Consider the following 19,429-nt stretch of genomic DNA (forward strand, 5'->3'; position numbering starts at 1 on the left):
TAAAACCACGATTTTTTTTTTGCGGTTTTTTTTTTCTTTAACTATTTTCACTTCATAAAAAGGAAAATACGAAATGTACATAGAAGAGATTCAGTAATAATCAAAACATTCGATCTTCATATTTTGATGAATTTTGCCCTTTTATATTTCTTTGAATTCCCCCTCCCGCAAACAAATTGGAATTATATTCTATTTGTCCATAATACATTCACAAATGTACATTAAAAATTTAGTGAACTAGATGAATTAAATTTGGTACGTTAGCGTCACTTCAGATATTCACAATTAAAGTTTGACAGTATCAACTTTATAAAATGAAAAGTTTTCGATCCAAAGTTTCCAAAACTGAAAACATAATAGAGAGAAGCGGAGAGGGATTATATATCCTGTAATATAAATACATATATACATTCAGGAATCCAATCAGCTAGATGAATTAAATTTGCCATGTACACCTCACACCGGATGCTCATAATTAAGTTCAATTCTATTATTCTTATAAAATGGGCATTCTTAGTTTCTCATATACGAAGTATGGAGAAAATATAGTAACCTTAAAAAAAATTCGATCTCAAGATTCTGATGAGTCTACGTTTTAGACCTCCCTTAATTCCGAAAACATATTTTTGGTAAATGTCTGTCTGTCTGTGACAAAGATAACTTAAAAACCATTTAAGATAGACAACCGAAATCTGGTATTTAGACTTTACATTAAATGTACAGGTATCTATCAGATTTTGAGTAAAATTTGTTCAGAAGCAGTACGTCTGTCCAGTTGTTCAAATATACGATTCAATAATACGATAATTACAGAACGAAGGGAGCTAGATAGACAAAATTCGGCATATAGATTTAACTTTTAAAGGTAAGATACCTATCAAATTTTGAGCCAAATCCAACAATGGGTTAACCCTCTGTTGGTCTGTATTTTCAGAAATAAGTAAACGCGAAAACTTTAAAACGTAGTGAATTATATATCACAAATATGGTATGGATTTTTGTAACTACAAGTGTAATTTTGTGTCAATTTTTTGTTTCAGTCGTTTGAGAAAAACGTGTCTAAAACACAAATTCGATTTTTTGGATAATATTAACATATGCCAAGGATTAATTGCCAAATAATTCGCCAAAGACGAGACGATGCATTCAGTCAAAATGCTAAATTCACGCCAAATGTTAATATTTCGTAACTATCATACGTCACTGGTATGCAAGACGCTGACTGGGATAACTCTTTATTAGAAAGCAGGCGAGAAAGTTTTTGGGAGATAATTCCCGCTGGTTAAAATTAAATGTACAAATTTACTTATTATTTGTTAATTCTACTTTTTGACACACCACTTAGAGCAATACTAATGAATAGTCTTCTGATTTGTTGACATTTTTCGAGTAAGTTTTCGTTGTTGTTGTTTCTTATTGCACACGCCATGGACAAGCCCGCTGTTACGAAGGCAGCGATTTTAAGCCGGTGGGAGAGCGTCTCTTGTTTTTATAGTAGAGCCATCTAGGGACAAGAGAACGACTTAGCTACAGACACGTCACAACCCTTTTTACGGGCGGACTTCATTCACGCATTTCATTCACTCATCCACAGATCGTAATTTAGACCTGAATAAGAGAACGATCATGCCTGATGCAGAATCCCCAGTGGTATTACTCTCGACATGGAGGACTTTGTAACCACAACAGATTTTTACGTGCACCAGACCCCACACACGCGGGGAGTCTTCGGCCTGCGGGGTTCGAATTCGCAACCAAAGGGACGCGAATCCAACGCTCTACACCCTCGGCTAGCAATTGTCTGAGTACTTAATCGATACACGTGGTAACCCTGTATTTTTATTCTTTTCTTTACTTTCTTTTTTTTTTTTTTTGAAATAGTAATGGGGTGATATCAGATAAAGAAAAAATGCGAAAAAAGACCGAGCGAGAATCTGATAATTTATAAAGAAATTCTGATCGTGAAATTACTAAACTGTGGGCAAAATGTGAAAAATTGATTTAAATATTGGAAATATAAGTATTCTCATCATGGGGTTTTGCGTTTTGAATCGGAAGTAGACCAATCGGAAAATATATGTTCTCATCACAGAAAATTTAACCTTCCAGCATTGAACGAATGGCCAGTGGAGTTTAAAAACTTGCCAACTGGAACTGACGAACATCGTTTACAATATTAGAAAATACTGGGGTTGGCGAGGACTAGCGAGCAGGGATAAAGCCCCGTAGTATTTTATAATAAAATTATTTAATGAATTAATATTTCATTTTCTATTTTGAGGGATATGTCGGAAGAATGATATTTAGATTGGTTAAAAGACGCAATCATTAAATGAAATGATTGCGCATAATGACATTAAGGTTCATTAAATTAATGTCGTATGAGTACGCCTATGATATTATACGCTTATTAAATTAATAAATATTTATAAAGAAAGATTGTTTTTATTATCTAATAAATCAATATGAATATTAAAAATAGCTTTCAACAAGAAATATTTAAATGAATTCGTTGTTTCGTAAGAGATGTCGGTGCGCATATGAAGCAGGTGACAGCACAGATTTCCAAATCTCATGACTTATTTATTTAGGACAAATCATCAAGAATTATCCTTAAAGCTGTTATCATATTCAGAAAGGTTGAATTTTAATTTATTTTAGCATAAAGCAATGATATTCAAAATTGTCAGGTAATTTGCAGAACATCTGTATTCGGCATCATTGAGAGCTTATTCAAAATGAAAATTTGCGTACCTAATTGTTGTCTAATAAATTCATCTGAAAAAAAAAACTGTGAATCATTCGACTACTGTAATTCATATATTAGACGATATAAAGGAGTTTTTTTTTATTTTGTTATATATCCTGAGGCAATGGATATTGTAAATACATACTCATAAGAGATCCATTGTCCTCCAATTTAAAATAAAAAAAAGGGTCGATTAGGAATTATCAGTTTATTTTAATCTTCTTTTAGCCTGCAGTTATTTTAATTCTTAAATAGTTCTGACGTATCTTGCGGATATAAAATCTGTTCCTGATACGTTCATATTGTTTCGATATTTTTCTTTTTATATCTTTAATATCGTTACGAAATTTCCGGGTTCGTTTGGATAGTGGGAGTGATATGGTGTGAAGAACGCTCAATCAGCAGACGGCAGTAGAAAATGAAACAACGACGTTTATTTATACGAAGACACACAGGACAGCACAAAAACGACAACTATATATTCAGAAGAGAATATAGAAGATTATCTTCTCGGCAGAAGATTATCTTCAGCCGAGACGTGCAGCATACAACAGCAGCTCGACTCCGTCGCTGTTCCGCTAGTCCCTGGAAGACCAGTTCTTCACTCTGTCGCTTCCGACTACAACTCTCCGATCTGGTTCCCCACGACGACTACTCTTTCGCTTCCGACTACTCTTCGACTCCACTGGTTCGCAACTCAATTCAAGTCACTCCCCGGCAGCTGCAGCTCATTTTATAGGTCTCAGGAGACGGGGCTAGAAGCCTCTCAACCAATCAGGAACGTTCGAGGCGTATCTCCGTTCCTACTGGACGGATCGGGAAAATTCTCGATGCTTCGTGTATAATCTATTTTGGCACCAAAGTCGCCAAATTCGTCGCCAAGTTGCCAAATGGTCACCAAGTTTGTCGCCAAGCTCTGGGACCTCCCATGGGCCCAACTATGCTGGAAAGCCGCATCACAGATTCGTAACAATATCTTAATCCATATGAATGAGTATTTTGTAAAAAAAATTCAAATTGCAATGTTTTAAAGGTTAAATGAAACAACAAAAAATGAATTTACCTAATCTAGGTTGCATTTGTATTAGATATTCGAATAAAGAAAGGTTAAAAGTTTAATTTCTTTTGGGGTAGATAGTATAAATGAGGATATACTCGCCAACTTAACACCGCACATATTGTACAATATTGTGTAATATTCGCAATATTACCTGATATTGTAAAAAAATACTGAAGAATATAGCAAAACATTGTGCGATATGCTATGTTGCCGCCGTTCTGGCCTAGGTATAGCGCTTCTACCCCGTGATCTAGGCGTCCCGGGTTCGAGTCCTGGTTCGGGCATGGTTGTTCTTCATTCCGTGTTCTATCTGTGAGATGTGTGAAAGAGTCCCTCCCCCCGTAAAAAAGGGGTTGTGCAAAGGAGTGTGTGAGTGTCATAGTCGTATGAGCTAGAAGTCAGACTTCTGCCCTCGGGTGTTCAGGGGTCTTTACCCTCAGAAGCTACTGATCCCCCTTTCTATTATAACGCGGACATGACATCATCATCTTATGCTATGTTACTTGTGCACTACATGAAATTGCACATACAGTGAAGTGATAACTTAACATATCCAAGTATATTTCTACATGCTCGTAACCTCTACATAGATATAGAGAATTAACTAGTATTCCAGTATCTAGAATATATTAGAAAACTAGCGGGACTGGTGACTCCAAAACTTTCCCACGTACACTCTAATAAATTTATCAGGCCAAAAATGCCTTGAAAGACTTTGACGTACAATAGTTATATTAATTTGATAGAATAGAAATATTAATTTTTGGCTGGAATTTAACACTTTTACTTTATTTATCGTTTGATCCTTAGCAAATTATTCGGCGATTAATCCTTGGCATGCCATCAATAGTATGTGAAAATCGAATTTGTACTTTAAACACCTTTTTCTCACCAAATTTGAACAAGATTTGGCATAAAACTGCACGGGTAGTCAAAAAAATCTCATACGAAATTTGATATATTTAAGTCATTGCGTTATTGAACTATCACCCACCTTCACATGTTTCTGAAAGTACAGACCGACAGACATTCAACCCTTTGTTGGATATGAGTCAAAATTTGACTATTGTTTACTTTATAGATGTTAAATCTATGTATTGAATTTTATTCATTTAGCTCTCTTCGTTTTGCAATTCATCGTGTTAATTTATATTCGAACAGCCGGACAGACGAACTTCCTATAAGCAGGTTTTACTCAAAATTCAATAGAAATCTGTAAATTTGGTGTACAGACATCTTTACCAAATTTCAACTGTCTAGCTTAAAGCTTTTTGAGTTGTCTTTGTTACATACATACATTTTCCAAATATGTGTTTTTCGAACTCAGGGGGTCTAAAACTTGAGAATTCGTCAAAATATTGAATTCGAGTTTTTGGCGATCACTATGATTTCTTTATACTACTCATACGAGAAAGTAAAAAACTACCACTGTTAGCAAATACTTTGGTAAAAACTGTATTAAATATCGATGTTTATTAATTTTTTCTTTTCTAAATCTAGGAAAGGCTTGTTATTTAGTTGAGCTATATAAATCTCGTAATATTTATTCAATGACTACAAATAAAATATATATAAATTAATACTACATTGCAGATGTAAAATAATTGCTCTTTAGTATAGGCATAAGTAATACTTAATGTAAATAAGTAATAGTTAAAATCGACATAAACTAACACTATATGGTTAAGTAAGAATTTTGTAATAACAAATATGAATGAAACAAAGTGATAAAGATTACGTTACAGGCAAAGAAGGTTGAAAAACAACTCACCTCGTCGACACTTCGTACTCCAATCAGCTTATCACTGTACAGAAACGATTCTTCTTTGTTCGCAGTGCGCGTAATTGCAAATGACGTCAGAAGGAGAATGAAGGAGAAGGGTATGAAGAACACGAACCATGCAACGGTCTCATTTATTCCTGTGAGAACGAATATGATGAATGCAAGAACAAAAGCAATGGACGGCAGAGAATCGGGGAAGGTTAATGGCGAATGTTCTAGAAGCTTCTGCAGAGCGTGGTCTGTCCACTGATCCACCAATATGGCGGCCACTTTGCAAATGGCTGCTGTCATGGCCGCCTGAGAGAAGAGACACGACCATCCAATGAAAAAGGCGAGCACCTCGCTAGAATATTGGTAGCAGCAACTGTAGATGGAAGGTACTTCTTGAGTCTGAGAGGAGATATATTCAGACAAACAGAGACCTAAAAAGTATGAATAACCATTGTAAGTTGGTTTTATTAAAATAATTGTCAGAAATGAGTGCTTTACATCTGGAAGAAATCAAATAAAATCAGCGTGACTCTAGTAGCACACCTATATTGAACAATATTGTACGGCATTAAACAATATTCGCAATATTGTATAGTATTATTATTTGTTGAATAATATCATATAATTTTGACCAATATTATACAATATTATGTACCATGCTGTGCTACCTGCGGAGTGGTTACTTTATAATAAAGATGATATCCCATTACGCACGGAAATTGGAGGTCTCAGGTAAAGCCATGAATGTCACGGGTGCTCAAATTTCTATTTTCTGAGTCCCACCAATAAGTGATGAAAATTTCGATCATGTATTCAGACAAGCAGAGACCTACGAAAGGTATGGAAAATTATTGGTTTTATTAAATTGATTGTCAAAAGTAAATACTTTACATCTGGAACAAACTAAATTATAAAATCAGCTTGAATGGTTTCCCAAAACTTTTCCGCATACTTTATAATAAAGAGGATACCTGCTCCCCCCTGATCACTCATAGAAATTGTGGACCTTATGCAGGGTTTCAAATCGGCCAGTTATAAGACGACCAATAAGCATCGCATGCGTAGAAAGGCTGAAAAGTGCTGTTCGGTTCTTGGAAAGTACTTGTCCTGACAGGACAATAACATACCGCTGTATTGCCTATTTTTCTAATTGCATATGCATTTGTAGAATTTGGCAGGTTTTTTGGTGTGAAAAAATTGATCACTTATCATTGATTGATTCCGTCATTTTTTGCTCTTTGTTCTTTCTGACGCGAGGTTGTGCTTTTCCCATTTTATTTGCTATTTTTCCTAAAGTTTTCCAAATTTAGGTGTGTTGACCTTTTCTTTATTTTAACATGTTTCTTTGTGTAAATAATATCCATCATTTTAAGAAACCAATATAGATAATTTCTGTGAAAAGAAAAAATTCAGGGAGGCCAAAACGGCAATTTATAGCCAAGCATGGAATGCTTGAATCTATCTTATGGCATTGGAAATCTATCTTGTGGCAAGCATAATTTAGTCCCTTTCTAATCATGCTCTGCCTACTGGCCGTCTAATAGCTGGCCGAGTGTAAACCCGGCATTAGGCAAAGCCATGAAAGTTATGAGTACTCATATTTCTATTTTCTTAGACCCTCATATATATGATGAAACAGCGCCAATATGCATTTTGGATGCCTTTTTTTCGATCTATTGCAATCGAAACTTGCCGCAGAATTTCAATTTTAATAGCAATTTTAAATGTCAAATTTTATTTATCAAAGTTGTTGCAGTTGTTCTAAGTTGCATGCATTAGAATGTACAAATCGATTGACAGGCAGCCCGTTGATGGATTTGTTTGAAAAATGAGCTGGATCTATACCGTAAATGCTCAAACTGTGAGCCGAATTTTATTTATTTCGCGTTTGGTAGTAATTATATTTCATTTACTTTCGGGCATATATACAATTACTTGCGAATCGTTCAAAATTTAATGGAAAACTCTAAATTAGTTGCAAAGATTAGATTCCAAATTTCATCCGTCTAGCTCAAAGTGTTTCTGAATTATTGTGTTTAAAGGCAGAGCGACAAAAAATATAATTACAAAAATGTATTTTCTGAACTCAAGGAGGTCTTGTATGTGGAGATTTGTTAAAATTTCGGTGTCATATATATATATATATATATATATATATATATATATATATATATATATATTACTATTATAACACTTTCTCTTTGTATGTTTACTATGAGTGTAAAGAAATAAAAATTGCCAAACTTCTATTAAACGAAATGGCAACGACTACGAATACTGTTGCCAATGGCAACATACTTCTCAAGCAGTAAGAATATTCTGATAGAACGGAATTCGTTATTGTTAATTTTCTGCTTGTAAATAAGTTTTCTTTCTCTATCATCCGCTCGTTTTCTAATACGTACTAGGTAACAAGGAGGCGTAAACAACAACGAGAAAGTGAAAGCAGATTAGTTCTTGACTACGCTTAGAAAAGGAAGTGTTTTAAAGAGAATAAACATTTATATATTTATTTGAAATAAGTAAATTATAGAGGTTGACTCTATTTACAGAGTGTATTAATCAAAATCACTCAAGGAAACTAGCCACAAAGCAAATTAAATACACACATAAAAAAGCAGCGGCAAACAATAAAGAGTTCGAAATAACAACAATAACAAAGTTCGAAACCACATATAAATAAAAATGCAAAGGTCAATAAAAATAAAAATGTAATTCAATAAAAATGCAAAGGTCAATAAAAATAAAAATGCAAATCAATAAAAATGCAAAGGTAAAAAAATAAAGTACACATAAGAGTTACTGTTTTAAAGAAATCTGTCATGCTCTCTGAGGCCATTACTGAATTTTGAGGAGTTGAAGAAAGTAGTTTAGTTAATTTACTGAAGAAAATTTAAATACAATTTTCCGGCACTAAAGCGATTACAAATTGTTTATATTTTTAAAAACACTGGAAGTATAATTAAATCTCTATCTCACTATTTACTAGCCGTTTGTGGCAACTAGTTGGTTCGTCGGTATCAGTGATTGTTAAATCTTTTGGAAAAGATCATTGAAGCCCCTATAGAACGCCAAAACACACATAGCGAAACATACATTCTCCTTTCTTATAAGTAGAAATAAGATCAACTGCATCAAATAACATATAGAATGAATTGAGATCAAAAGTTTTGAAAGAATTCTGAAAATAATCAGAAAAGATTAAAATTCCATTTTCCCCCTTCTTCTCGCATAAGGATAAGCTTTTATTACTGCCTCTAAGTATATTAAACACTAGCCGCTAATGACAACCAGCTGGTTCTTCGAGGATCTTAGTTGTATTCAATTTCGGTTAAATCTCTTAAACATAACTTTATGTTCATGATTACGTTAACAAACTATTTTTTAATTTTTTTATAGATATTAAAGTCATGTTATTTTAATAGTCTTACACATGCTCTGTTCATCGTGTGCATGAGCCTTTACATTGGAAATCAGTTCCATGATGTCAGAGTATTAATAATTAAAATCTACGTTTCGGTTCCATTTATCTTCTAAATTTCACGATACTGTAACTTCTTTTTTTATTCATCATGAAAATTACACAGATGTTGAATGGAATTCTTCCTCCCTTAGTATTTTTAACAATAGAAAAGATTGAGCTATTGAATATTTGATTTAATAATGAAAATAGTTTTACTTTTAGAACAACACGATAATCTATTGTTAAAAACCAGGCAAAATATATTTGAAAAAATTGCTATAAAACTGTAGAAAAAATTTCACAATTAATTAATTGGTATCATTGGAAAGGAAATTTTTTTGAACCCTAACATGATGTAAAAGGTAATTTTGTATTATAATATAAAAATTTCGCTTAGTTTTTCAATAATTAAAATTTTAATAATAATTTAAAAAAAATGCCCCGAGGTTCATATTACCATTTTCCAATTATATATGTCCGGTAAATCACACACACACACACACACACACACACACACACACACACACACACACACACACACACACACACACACACACACACACACATTCAGTTTTATTAGCTATAGTGGTAAACGTAATAAAAATGTAATTGGAAGCACATGACGTCTATTGTTTGAAAATTTGAAGCTACGATTAAAATTATTGCTGAATTATTATTCAATGAAAAAGAAGAAGGGAAAAAAAAAGAACGCGAGTGAATAGTAAAATATGATCAGACAATAAAAAAAAAAAAAAAAAAAAGACACTTTATACATTTACGGAGTTTAGATTAAATACTCAGTTTTAAATGGAAAGGCATATTAAAATAATTATTATTCATTTTTTTTTCTTATTGTTTCATAATTTTTTATTATAAAATACTAAAAGCGTCTCTGAAACATTTTATGTCTCATTCATTGAGAAAAATCTATTAATTAAAATTATTAATATTTATTTAAATAAAAGATTTACGTTTGCAATGCAAATCGGCACAAAATAGCAAAACCCGTTGGTTTTTCAAACAAATTTTATCATCGAGCCCATGCGTCGTACGGGCACAGAATCATTACTTTTCAAACACTTAACTTGAAATTAAATTAGTCGAAGTATTAATAATATGAAACAAGTTACACGTAATTCTCAAATACTTCAAAAATTCTATGGATTCTTAATAGAATCAGTAAAATAGCATATTCTGTAAACAGAGTCTATCATCTATATATAAAAGGCAATGTTCATGTGTACATTTTTTCGTAGATTCAAAACTACGATGCACGTTTCTTCAAAATTGATCTGAATTATCCTGCGAATGCTTAAAGATACTAAAATCCTTGATCTGATCAGTTGAAAGAAAGTTAAGAACTTAATAATAGAATATCAAACGTAGTAGCACTCTTATTTAAATGTATTTCTCAAATAAACACGGACAGGTATTCAGACACCTAAGAATTTTGAACGAATATTAAAGCATCAGGAACAAGAATATAAACATAAAACATGTTAAATTTTGGGAGAACACACAAAATTATTGTTAAAAGCCACTATTTGATTACAGATAATTTTTTTTGCTTCCGCATATCTATTAATCTATATATTATACATTAAAGACAATGTTCGATGTGTGTTTCTTAAAAACTAAAAAAACTGTTAAAACGATTTCAGCTTTTTTTTTTTTTGCTTAACGATTTTGCTCATATACCGAATGGAATCCCTGAACATATTCTAGGTATAAAAACATTGCAATGAACTGAAAAAATGAATGCAATATTAATTACACGGTTACGTAGATTTAAAAATCTAAACAAATACAATAATTAATATCAAATTTTTAATTCTGTTTTTTTAAATCTATAATTATATATAGAAATCTAACAACAATAGTAAAGCATTGCTGGGTTCAACTAGTTAGATAATTAAAAAAAAGAAAAAAGGTATGGGTTAAAACTAGGAATTTAGATTTTGAATGATTGTATAACATGAAAACATCTTGCACAGAATGCTAATAATGGCCCAGTTAAACTAAATTTTGGGAAAAACAACCCATTTTCAATTGCCTTCGATAACACGAACATTTTCGCACAGATAATGAGTGGATAACCTTGGGTCTTCAGCATTTGGAGCCGATCATTTACCAATGACTTGCTGTTCCGTTTGTGTTACAATAACTACGTAATAGAAAAAAAGAACTCGTTCTTATCGTTTTGTTCTTTATTACTGCTGTCTCATCGACAGTTAGAAGAATTTATTTTCCTACTGATATACGTTCTAATGGTTTAGAGAAGTGTCTTTATTGCCAAAGATTAGATAAACTCGCCATTTACAAGTTTCCAGTTTCCGCACAGTGATAGTTCTTCAATCATTTTCTCACTTCATCGGAAGCATGAAAGAAAAGCGAGCCTGTTCAATAATTCTAGACAGGTTCAAGAATGAATAAAGAAGTCAAGAATAAAAGAAATGGACTTATTTTTTGGAAAAAAGGACCACTTTTTAATTACTGCCACGTGCCGGTATCAGTCTTTTTTTTTTTGGTTGAACGTGCTTTTCTAGAACTTTCCAATTTTGCTGACGCGAAATTTCATTTTAAATAGAAAATAGTTTGTGTTGGGAAGCAAAGAGTGTGGGTGCTCTGAGCGATTGTCTTCACTTTAGAATGTTAAATATTTGCGTGGCAGCTTTTCAGGCAAGCAGTCCTTGACTTCATTGGATTCCTAATATTACTAAACTTGCTTTGCTAAATAAGTTTTAATAATAATAATTTTTTCAATCAGCACGAAAAAACTGAATGTACTGAGATATAAAGCACAAGATTTTAACATTGGAAACCAGGAGCATTTTTACTGATGTAGGGTTAATCCACCTTGTTGATTCAGTCTTGTTGTTTCACATGAATTGAAGAATACAACCTTTCTTCAGTTTCTTGGTTGATGTCAGATTACTGATTTGAAAGTTTGCCATTTTGAGAATCATGCCCGAGTTTCTAGATGTTGTCAAATACAGACTGGTAGCGTTGTGCAGTACAAAAGATATTATTGAATGCTCTTTCATAGTTCAAAATTCACTATCCTATTTAAACCTAGAGTTGAGTGCAGCTTGTATAGCTCATGAGTTTGGCCACACAACTCTAAGCTACCATTCTGGAATACAATATGAGGATGGTTTTGTCAGTACTGAGGAAAAATGCCGGAAAAAATTTGATCCTAATAGATACCTCATGTATACTCTACATCTGGATGTTCCAAAAGAAAGAAATGTCAGTTTGAGGCATGGACCTGATCCTGATAAATTGGTTTCTGGTTTAGAGCAGTTTTCTATCGGGAAACTATCGATTTACGAAGACTACTATCCTTATATTTTGGCAATGTTCACAGAATACATTTTCGAACACACCGATAATAAGTTGAGAGCTACTAAATGGCTATTGAAGTTTGATGATATGAAGGAATTCGATTTTGGTCGTCTGTCTGCGGAATTCACGAATTATTTCATTGACTTTTTGTACCCTAAATTTGTTGATTCGGAATTAATGAAGCAGTTTATACTGAAGTGCAATTTAGCAAATTGGATCGAAGGATATGAAAAGCCAGAGATCCTGGAAAAACTTCTTTATCATGCGCATCGTTATGGAAGAAGGAGGATTGAAAAAGATGATACTCATGATCATGCGTTACCGAATCTGTGCATCTTTCTGCAGTCTTTCGCAAATGTTGGCCCTCTTTTAAAATACAGACATGCCCCAGCATTTTGCTCGTATATTTACAGCTTGTATATAAATGTAATTATATCTCATGGGTAAGTTTGTCTCACTTTTTTTATCACTAAATTTTACTTTTTATTTGTATTTATTAAATGTATCATGCCCTAGCGGACATTTTGTGGCCCTTGACAGTGCATATTATGAGTAGTGATTGCAATACCGGTATACCGAATACCGGTATTTTGAGCCATTTGTACAATTTTGTAATACCGGTATTCACAAGTTTAAATACCGGTTTTTCGGTATTTACTAGAAATTTTTAAAATTGTCTCCACTATATGTTCAGGGATCACCAACATAGCAAAATAATATACGTTTTTGTTTTTATGTCTCCCTAACGGGCGAAATTAATTAGCTAATACTAAATTGCTTGAATCTAAATTAGCGAAACGTGAATTATCCCTGAAAGAAGATACTGTATCCATAACGACAGATGGAGCCACAATTATGAAAAAAGTTGGAAAGTTGATTGGTGAAAATCAGTAATTGTGCTATGCTCAAGGAATTCAACATATTACTAAAATATATACTAACTGAAAATAAAGCAGAATATATATTAATATTAGATTCTAAAACACGTTGGAATAGTTTACTCCTAATGATGGACGATTTTTGAAACTGAGAAATCCAATCCAACCAATAATCGACTTAAACCAGTAAATTAATTTTTCAGATAGTGAATTCCACTTAATATCCAGAACAGCATCAGCTCTACTTAAAATAAAACTGACTATTGAGGCATTATGTCGTAAAGATTCTAATTTATTAACAGCTAATGCAACAATAAATTTCATGCTGCAGTCACTGAAAGAACAGCACACTTCACTATCTGAAGAATTATATATTACATTGAAAAATCACACCGAAGAAAGACATACCGAAATAGAAAATGTCTTACGGTATTTACATAATTATAATTATTTTAAAAATAAAAATGAAAAAGAAAAAAAAATAACCACTTCAAATCTGATTAAGTTTATAGTTAATTTTCTTAAATTTTTTTACCCACAAACCTATCCACATTCAGAAGAATTCGGTTCAGTTATCGAAGATTATTATGACACTAATGTCGATAGTGAAAATGAATTGTCTCTGGAACAAAAATTACAATTAGCGATAAATAAAAAAATATTCAACGAACCAAAATACAATACAGAAATCAGCTATATCCAAAACCATCCGACGAGAAATCGATTTATTTGAAGATGAGGGATTTAGAGGTAAATACTTAGAAAAAATATATCGCGCATTGCTAACAGTACTACCAACTAGAGTAGATGCCGAAAGAGCGTTTTCGACAGATGGTAATTTTTACACAAAATTACGTTCCAGGTCTAGTGACAGTACAATGAATGCATTATGTTTTTTAAAATCACATTTCAAAAATTTGTAATAGTGGTGAATAGTAGTGATGTTTACATTTTTTTGTAATTTAAATAAATAAGATGTTCCTTTACTTTTTTGTGATTCTTTATATACTGTTATAATTTATGTTACAATTTTTTTTTTGTGATATTTACACTCTAATAAAACTGGCAAATAAAACAAAGAAACACCTATGTTTTCTTTATTTTTCTAAAATTCCTAATACCGGTATTAAGATCTAAAAAATTCCGAATACCGGTATTGAAATTTTATTCCGATATAGCAATCCCTAATTATGAGGACTCTAACTGATAAATTTGATTTCACATTTCAACATATTTCTAGCTTAATCAAACATTTTAAAGATTTATTTAAGTTAATATTTTTATATTAAAACCTTTTCATACAAATGATTTTATTTATTTATTTTATAATATGGATATTAGGAAAAAATAATTACAATTATGAAATTAATGGAAAAAAATTGCCATAATTATTAATTAATAATTTTCTTATTTATGATTACAAGCATTTATTTATTATGAAAAAATAAAAAGAATATATAAATTTTTTCAAATATGGCATTAAAAATTATTATTTTTTCTTACCTATCTAGTGGGTATAATAGTAATAGTATCAGTAAATACACAACTGATATTCCAAAATATTATTCAGTAATTTTTAGTATTTTAATTAATGGTTTAATCATTTAGGGTGTGCACAAATTGTAATCCTAATATTTTATTAAAAAAAGGTATTTCTTCAAATTAATTTATTTGACAACTAGACTGATAAAATTTTTTAATCAATGTACTTGTTCCCCTCCCTGCTACTTCAATCCAGTGGTCTTAGGTAGCTGTTTAGTTAGAAACTTGTCACTGGTTTCCTATAATTCCCCGAAACCTGTTAGTTTTTGAGGAGTATAGTAATTTATGTACTGCTAAAATGATTAGTAAAATTTGTAGAACCATTCTTATTGCGCTTGAGGCAACATTTTAGGATATGAAATTTTTTTTTTCTTTCATGTAACGTAATGAACTTAATTGTGTATGTAATCTAACCTCTAACAGTACTTCGACAACGTTGTACTTGTCGATGAATGCTGTACTTAAATACTGTATTTGTATATTTCATACAATTTTTAAACAAGAAAAGTATTTTATAGGACTCTTTGTTATCATAATACTAAAAAGTCCACTATAAAAAATTTTCAAATAGCATATTTAACTATAGTGATGAAAAATTGTAGGCTCGATTTTAAGCGTACCTCATACTATTAAATGTGTTGCTTAAAATATAAAAAAATTTCAAACATTTTTTGCAACACTCATTTATTTTTCAACATACAAAAGTAATTTTAAAAATAACTTAAGTAAAATTAGCTAAATATATAAAGAATTCTGAAATATCAAATGCAGTTTAAATTACATTCATTCGAATAATACTAATACAATGCAAAGAAAAAAGATTACGCTTTTAGAAACAAGAAAAATATATCAGAATTCAAATAGAATACCGTATTACGATAAATTAACAATGTTAATGTTCAAACAAAAATGAATAAAACACATGGCAATGTAAACAGAAAGCGATTTTAAATAAATTTTAAGATTTAATAAAAAGAGGTTTAATGCAAGAATCAAAATTGGCTGACCAATGCTAATTAAACAACAACAACAACAACAAAAAAAAAAAAAAACGTTTCGAACATTGTGCAAGATTTAGATATTTAACTATGATTATTTTTCACTTTTATTCTATAATATTCTACTGCACATTATTTTCTAATTACCATGCGATTATCAATAGGTTTATTACAAAGTAAAAATCATGAATATTTTTATTTTATTTCTATTCTAAATAAATATAAATAACAAAAAAATATTCGATAAAATTATTATTAATTCTTTTACCAAATAAATATATTTGTAAAAATTCCTAATTCTGTGTATTATAATGTAATTGGATTATATTATTCGTTTATTATTACATAAGTAAACAATTTCGCTTACTGAATTATTAAATTATTAAATAATAATCTTTCATAAATTAAAATATAATTCGTTATTTATAATATATTGGGGTATTAGTTAATCATTTAAGTGGTTGTATTTTATTTCATTTGACAGGTATTATAAAATAATAATCATAATGTTATATTTTCGAATTTTATTATTTTATATAATTTATCACAATAATTAATCTTTAGTCATAAGTATGGATATCATTAAGTAATAATTATGGTTAATTTTTCAACGACAGACATACTAAAAACAAATATAAGTATGTATATTTTCATAAAGTTATTAACATAGAAAGTCAAATTAAAATAAATCATCAACATTCTGAATAAACAATTTTTTATATTGAAAACCAAACAGAACAGTTATATTTGCTCTCAATTAGCTATATCGGTCATTTTCATTATCTATCTTTTCCTTTTATAGTAAATGTTTCATTATTTCATTGTCATCTAAAGAATAATAAAAACTCGTCTGCAACTTCTCTTCACTAACATGTAACATATTTTTTATCTCAATGGCTTACATTTTGAATGAATATTCATACTTTCAAAAATGCCATTTATGCTGGTTAATTGAGTAGCGGTTATATGAGATTTCAGTGTTGTAATGTTTTCAGTATTTAACGCTTTTCTGATTTTAATTTTGACCTCCATATTTTTATTGATAAATATTCTTTCACGTTTTTAAGATTGCTAAGAAAAGCGAGTTTTAAAAACATTTTTGTTTTACCTGTTGCCTCTGGCAATTAGCTGGTTCTTCGGGAATATTGTTTAAATTCTATGTCAGATAAATCGTTTAGATAAAACTTCCTTAATTCCACCAAATTGTCCGACATTAACGCCATATTATTTTAACTTGCCTTACTTGAACATTTTTAATAAAGACACTTGTATACCATCACAGCGCTATTAAAAACGCAAATATCCAATTCACCTACGTTATAAATTTTGCGATATTAAAGTTTCAATCTTTTATTTGTCTTGTAAACTGTAAAGATATCAAGCAGAATTCTTCTTTACCTTTCAACGATGGAAGAAAATCCAGCGATTAAATATTTGATGAAACAATGCAAATGGTTTGAATTTCAGGGCAAATATTTTATTTAGTGTTCAAAATTATTAAAAAGTATTTTTTAAAAAAAATTCCAAAGTTAAGGAAAAATTCGTACGGACATTGATATCATTGATACATTTTTTAAAGATTTTGAGGCAAATTCATTTTTGTTATATATATATATATATATATATATATATATATATATATATCCAATATGAGAAACGACAATTTTTTTATAAAGTTAATTAACTTTTAAAAAAATCTCTACCCAAATAAGAAAATATATTATTAGAATAGAAATTAAGATTCATGCATGGGGGCCCTGACATGTGCTTATTTTCAAGAAATATTTCTTTCTTCCTAGAATTCCCATTTATTAATCGCATTTGCTGTTTAAAAAATCACTATTTTGCCAAATTTGGTAATTGCAGGTTTTGTAGCCTGCTCTATAAAATTTTGCATTCCGAAATTTTACCAATTTTTGTACAAAATTAATAGTTTAAAAAATAATGACACATTAAAATATCTTTTCGAAAATAAAAAATATATAAAAATTAAAATGAAATCTACGATCGCAAATTTCAAGTTATCATGTGAGAACATTATTATTTTTTGAGTCATTATTTGTCTTAATTAATTTAAGTCATTAATCAGTTTAAACCGATTTGAAACAATCACGAGATTTTTCTATCGGTCTCTATCCCCCCCCCTCTCTCTATATATAATATAATGATTTTTTTTAACTTTCATTTTTAATTTTTCTACCTGGCAAACAAAATTTTGGAGCTCGACCGATTTTGAGATGAAATAACAGCTATTATGTCATAGTTCTAAGTCAACCTTTTAAAAACGCATCTTCTTCCAAAGAAGCATATGTAATAATAAAACAATACTGGTAAAAGTAGGTCAACCTTTTAAAAACGAATCTGCTGCCAAAGAAGCATACGTAATAATAAAACAATACTGGTAAAAGCAGGTCAACCTTTTAAAAACGCATCTGCTTCCAAAGAAGCATACATAATAATAATGCAGTACTGGTAAAAGCATGTAAAAAATATATGCGATTAAAAGATGATGATGAAAATTGCCATTTATGCTTTATTCATTGCTTACACGATTTCGAGCTTCAAAATCTCCTAACCAAAACAAAATCATGTTCTCACATGATAATGCATTTTTAGATGTACAACATTTTAAGAAATTACATTGAACTATTTTTATTTTTTAAACAGGTACAACTAATCTTGAAAATGCAATTAAATTGTGACTATGACTTCTTTTTTCTTTCCAGTAGTTACTTGAATCTGACTAAAGAGGTACTATTAAAACCGGAGAGTTGGATGCGCAAGAAACGATACTGTCTTCTACTGCAAATCATTTTCATTTACTTCACACACACGAGTGATCCATCAAGTGCTTCAGAAGCCCTGCGTTTGCTGTGGTCTGTCTATCCTGATTCCTACATAACTTACGACGAAATCAAGAAAGCTTTTGGAGATGTACTGCAACCCGAACTAATCGATGGTATCTATGGATTTTACATACAGTCTGTTGGCGAAGTTACAACAGTTGCCCAACCGCGAACATTGAAGCAGTATTGCAGAACGAAGATACGAAAAGTATTGTGGAAGAACAAGAGGTGGTTACCGGAAGGCATCGCGGCATTGGATTTACCCAAGGAGCTTCAAGCATTTTTAAATTTGGGAAAGTGTGCATAATGTAGCAAGTGCAGGTGGGAAAATGTGTACTATTTCGAAACGAAAACAAACATTTTGTGGAGGAACCAAAAGTACTTACCTAAAGTGACCATTTAAACTGGATTAACCATTAAATGTTTATACGAAACAAGCATACATTTGGAAAAGGTGACGAAATATGATATAGCAATTGTAGGGGGGGGGGGGTAAAAGTATATTACTTCAGGTGTATTATTAAAAGCATGAACAATTTGTGGCCGAATCAATAGTGTTTACCTAAAGGAATAATGTGAATTGGCCTCCCATAAAACTTTGACATGAAACAAGTATTTTTACATTTGGAACAAATGACAAAGTATGATATGTAGGGGGCAAAGGTGTATTACTTCAGGTGTATTATTAAAAACATGAAAAATTTGTGGCCGAAACTAAAGTGATAACCTAAAAGAATCATGTGAATTGGCCTATACTTAAAATTTTAATATGAA

At 31.0% G+C, this 19,429-nt stretch overlaps 1 protein-coding gene across 1 annotated transcript in view; it reads right to left on the reverse strand.

Annotated features, from left to right (window-relative positions):
* LOC129989173 (probable cationic amino acid transporter) overlaps positions 1-19,429 on the reverse strand; it is a 56,099-nt gene that overhangs the window by 15,929 nt on the left and 20,741 nt on the right. The window contains exon 2 of the mRNA XM_056097541.1: positions 5,581-6,014. Coding sequence (XP_055953516.1) covers positions 5,581-6,014 — 434 coding nt within the window. The remainder of the gene's footprint in view (positions 1-5,580; positions 6,015-19,429) is intronic.

The sequence above is a fragment of the Argiope bruennichi genome, chromosome 10 (genome assembly GCF_947563725.1).
Source record: "Argiope bruennichi chromosome 10, qqArgBrue1.1, whole genome shotgun sequence".
Classification (NCBI taxonomy): domain Eukaryota; kingdom Metazoa; phylum Arthropoda; class Arachnida; order Araneae; family Araneidae; genus Argiope; species Argiope bruennichi.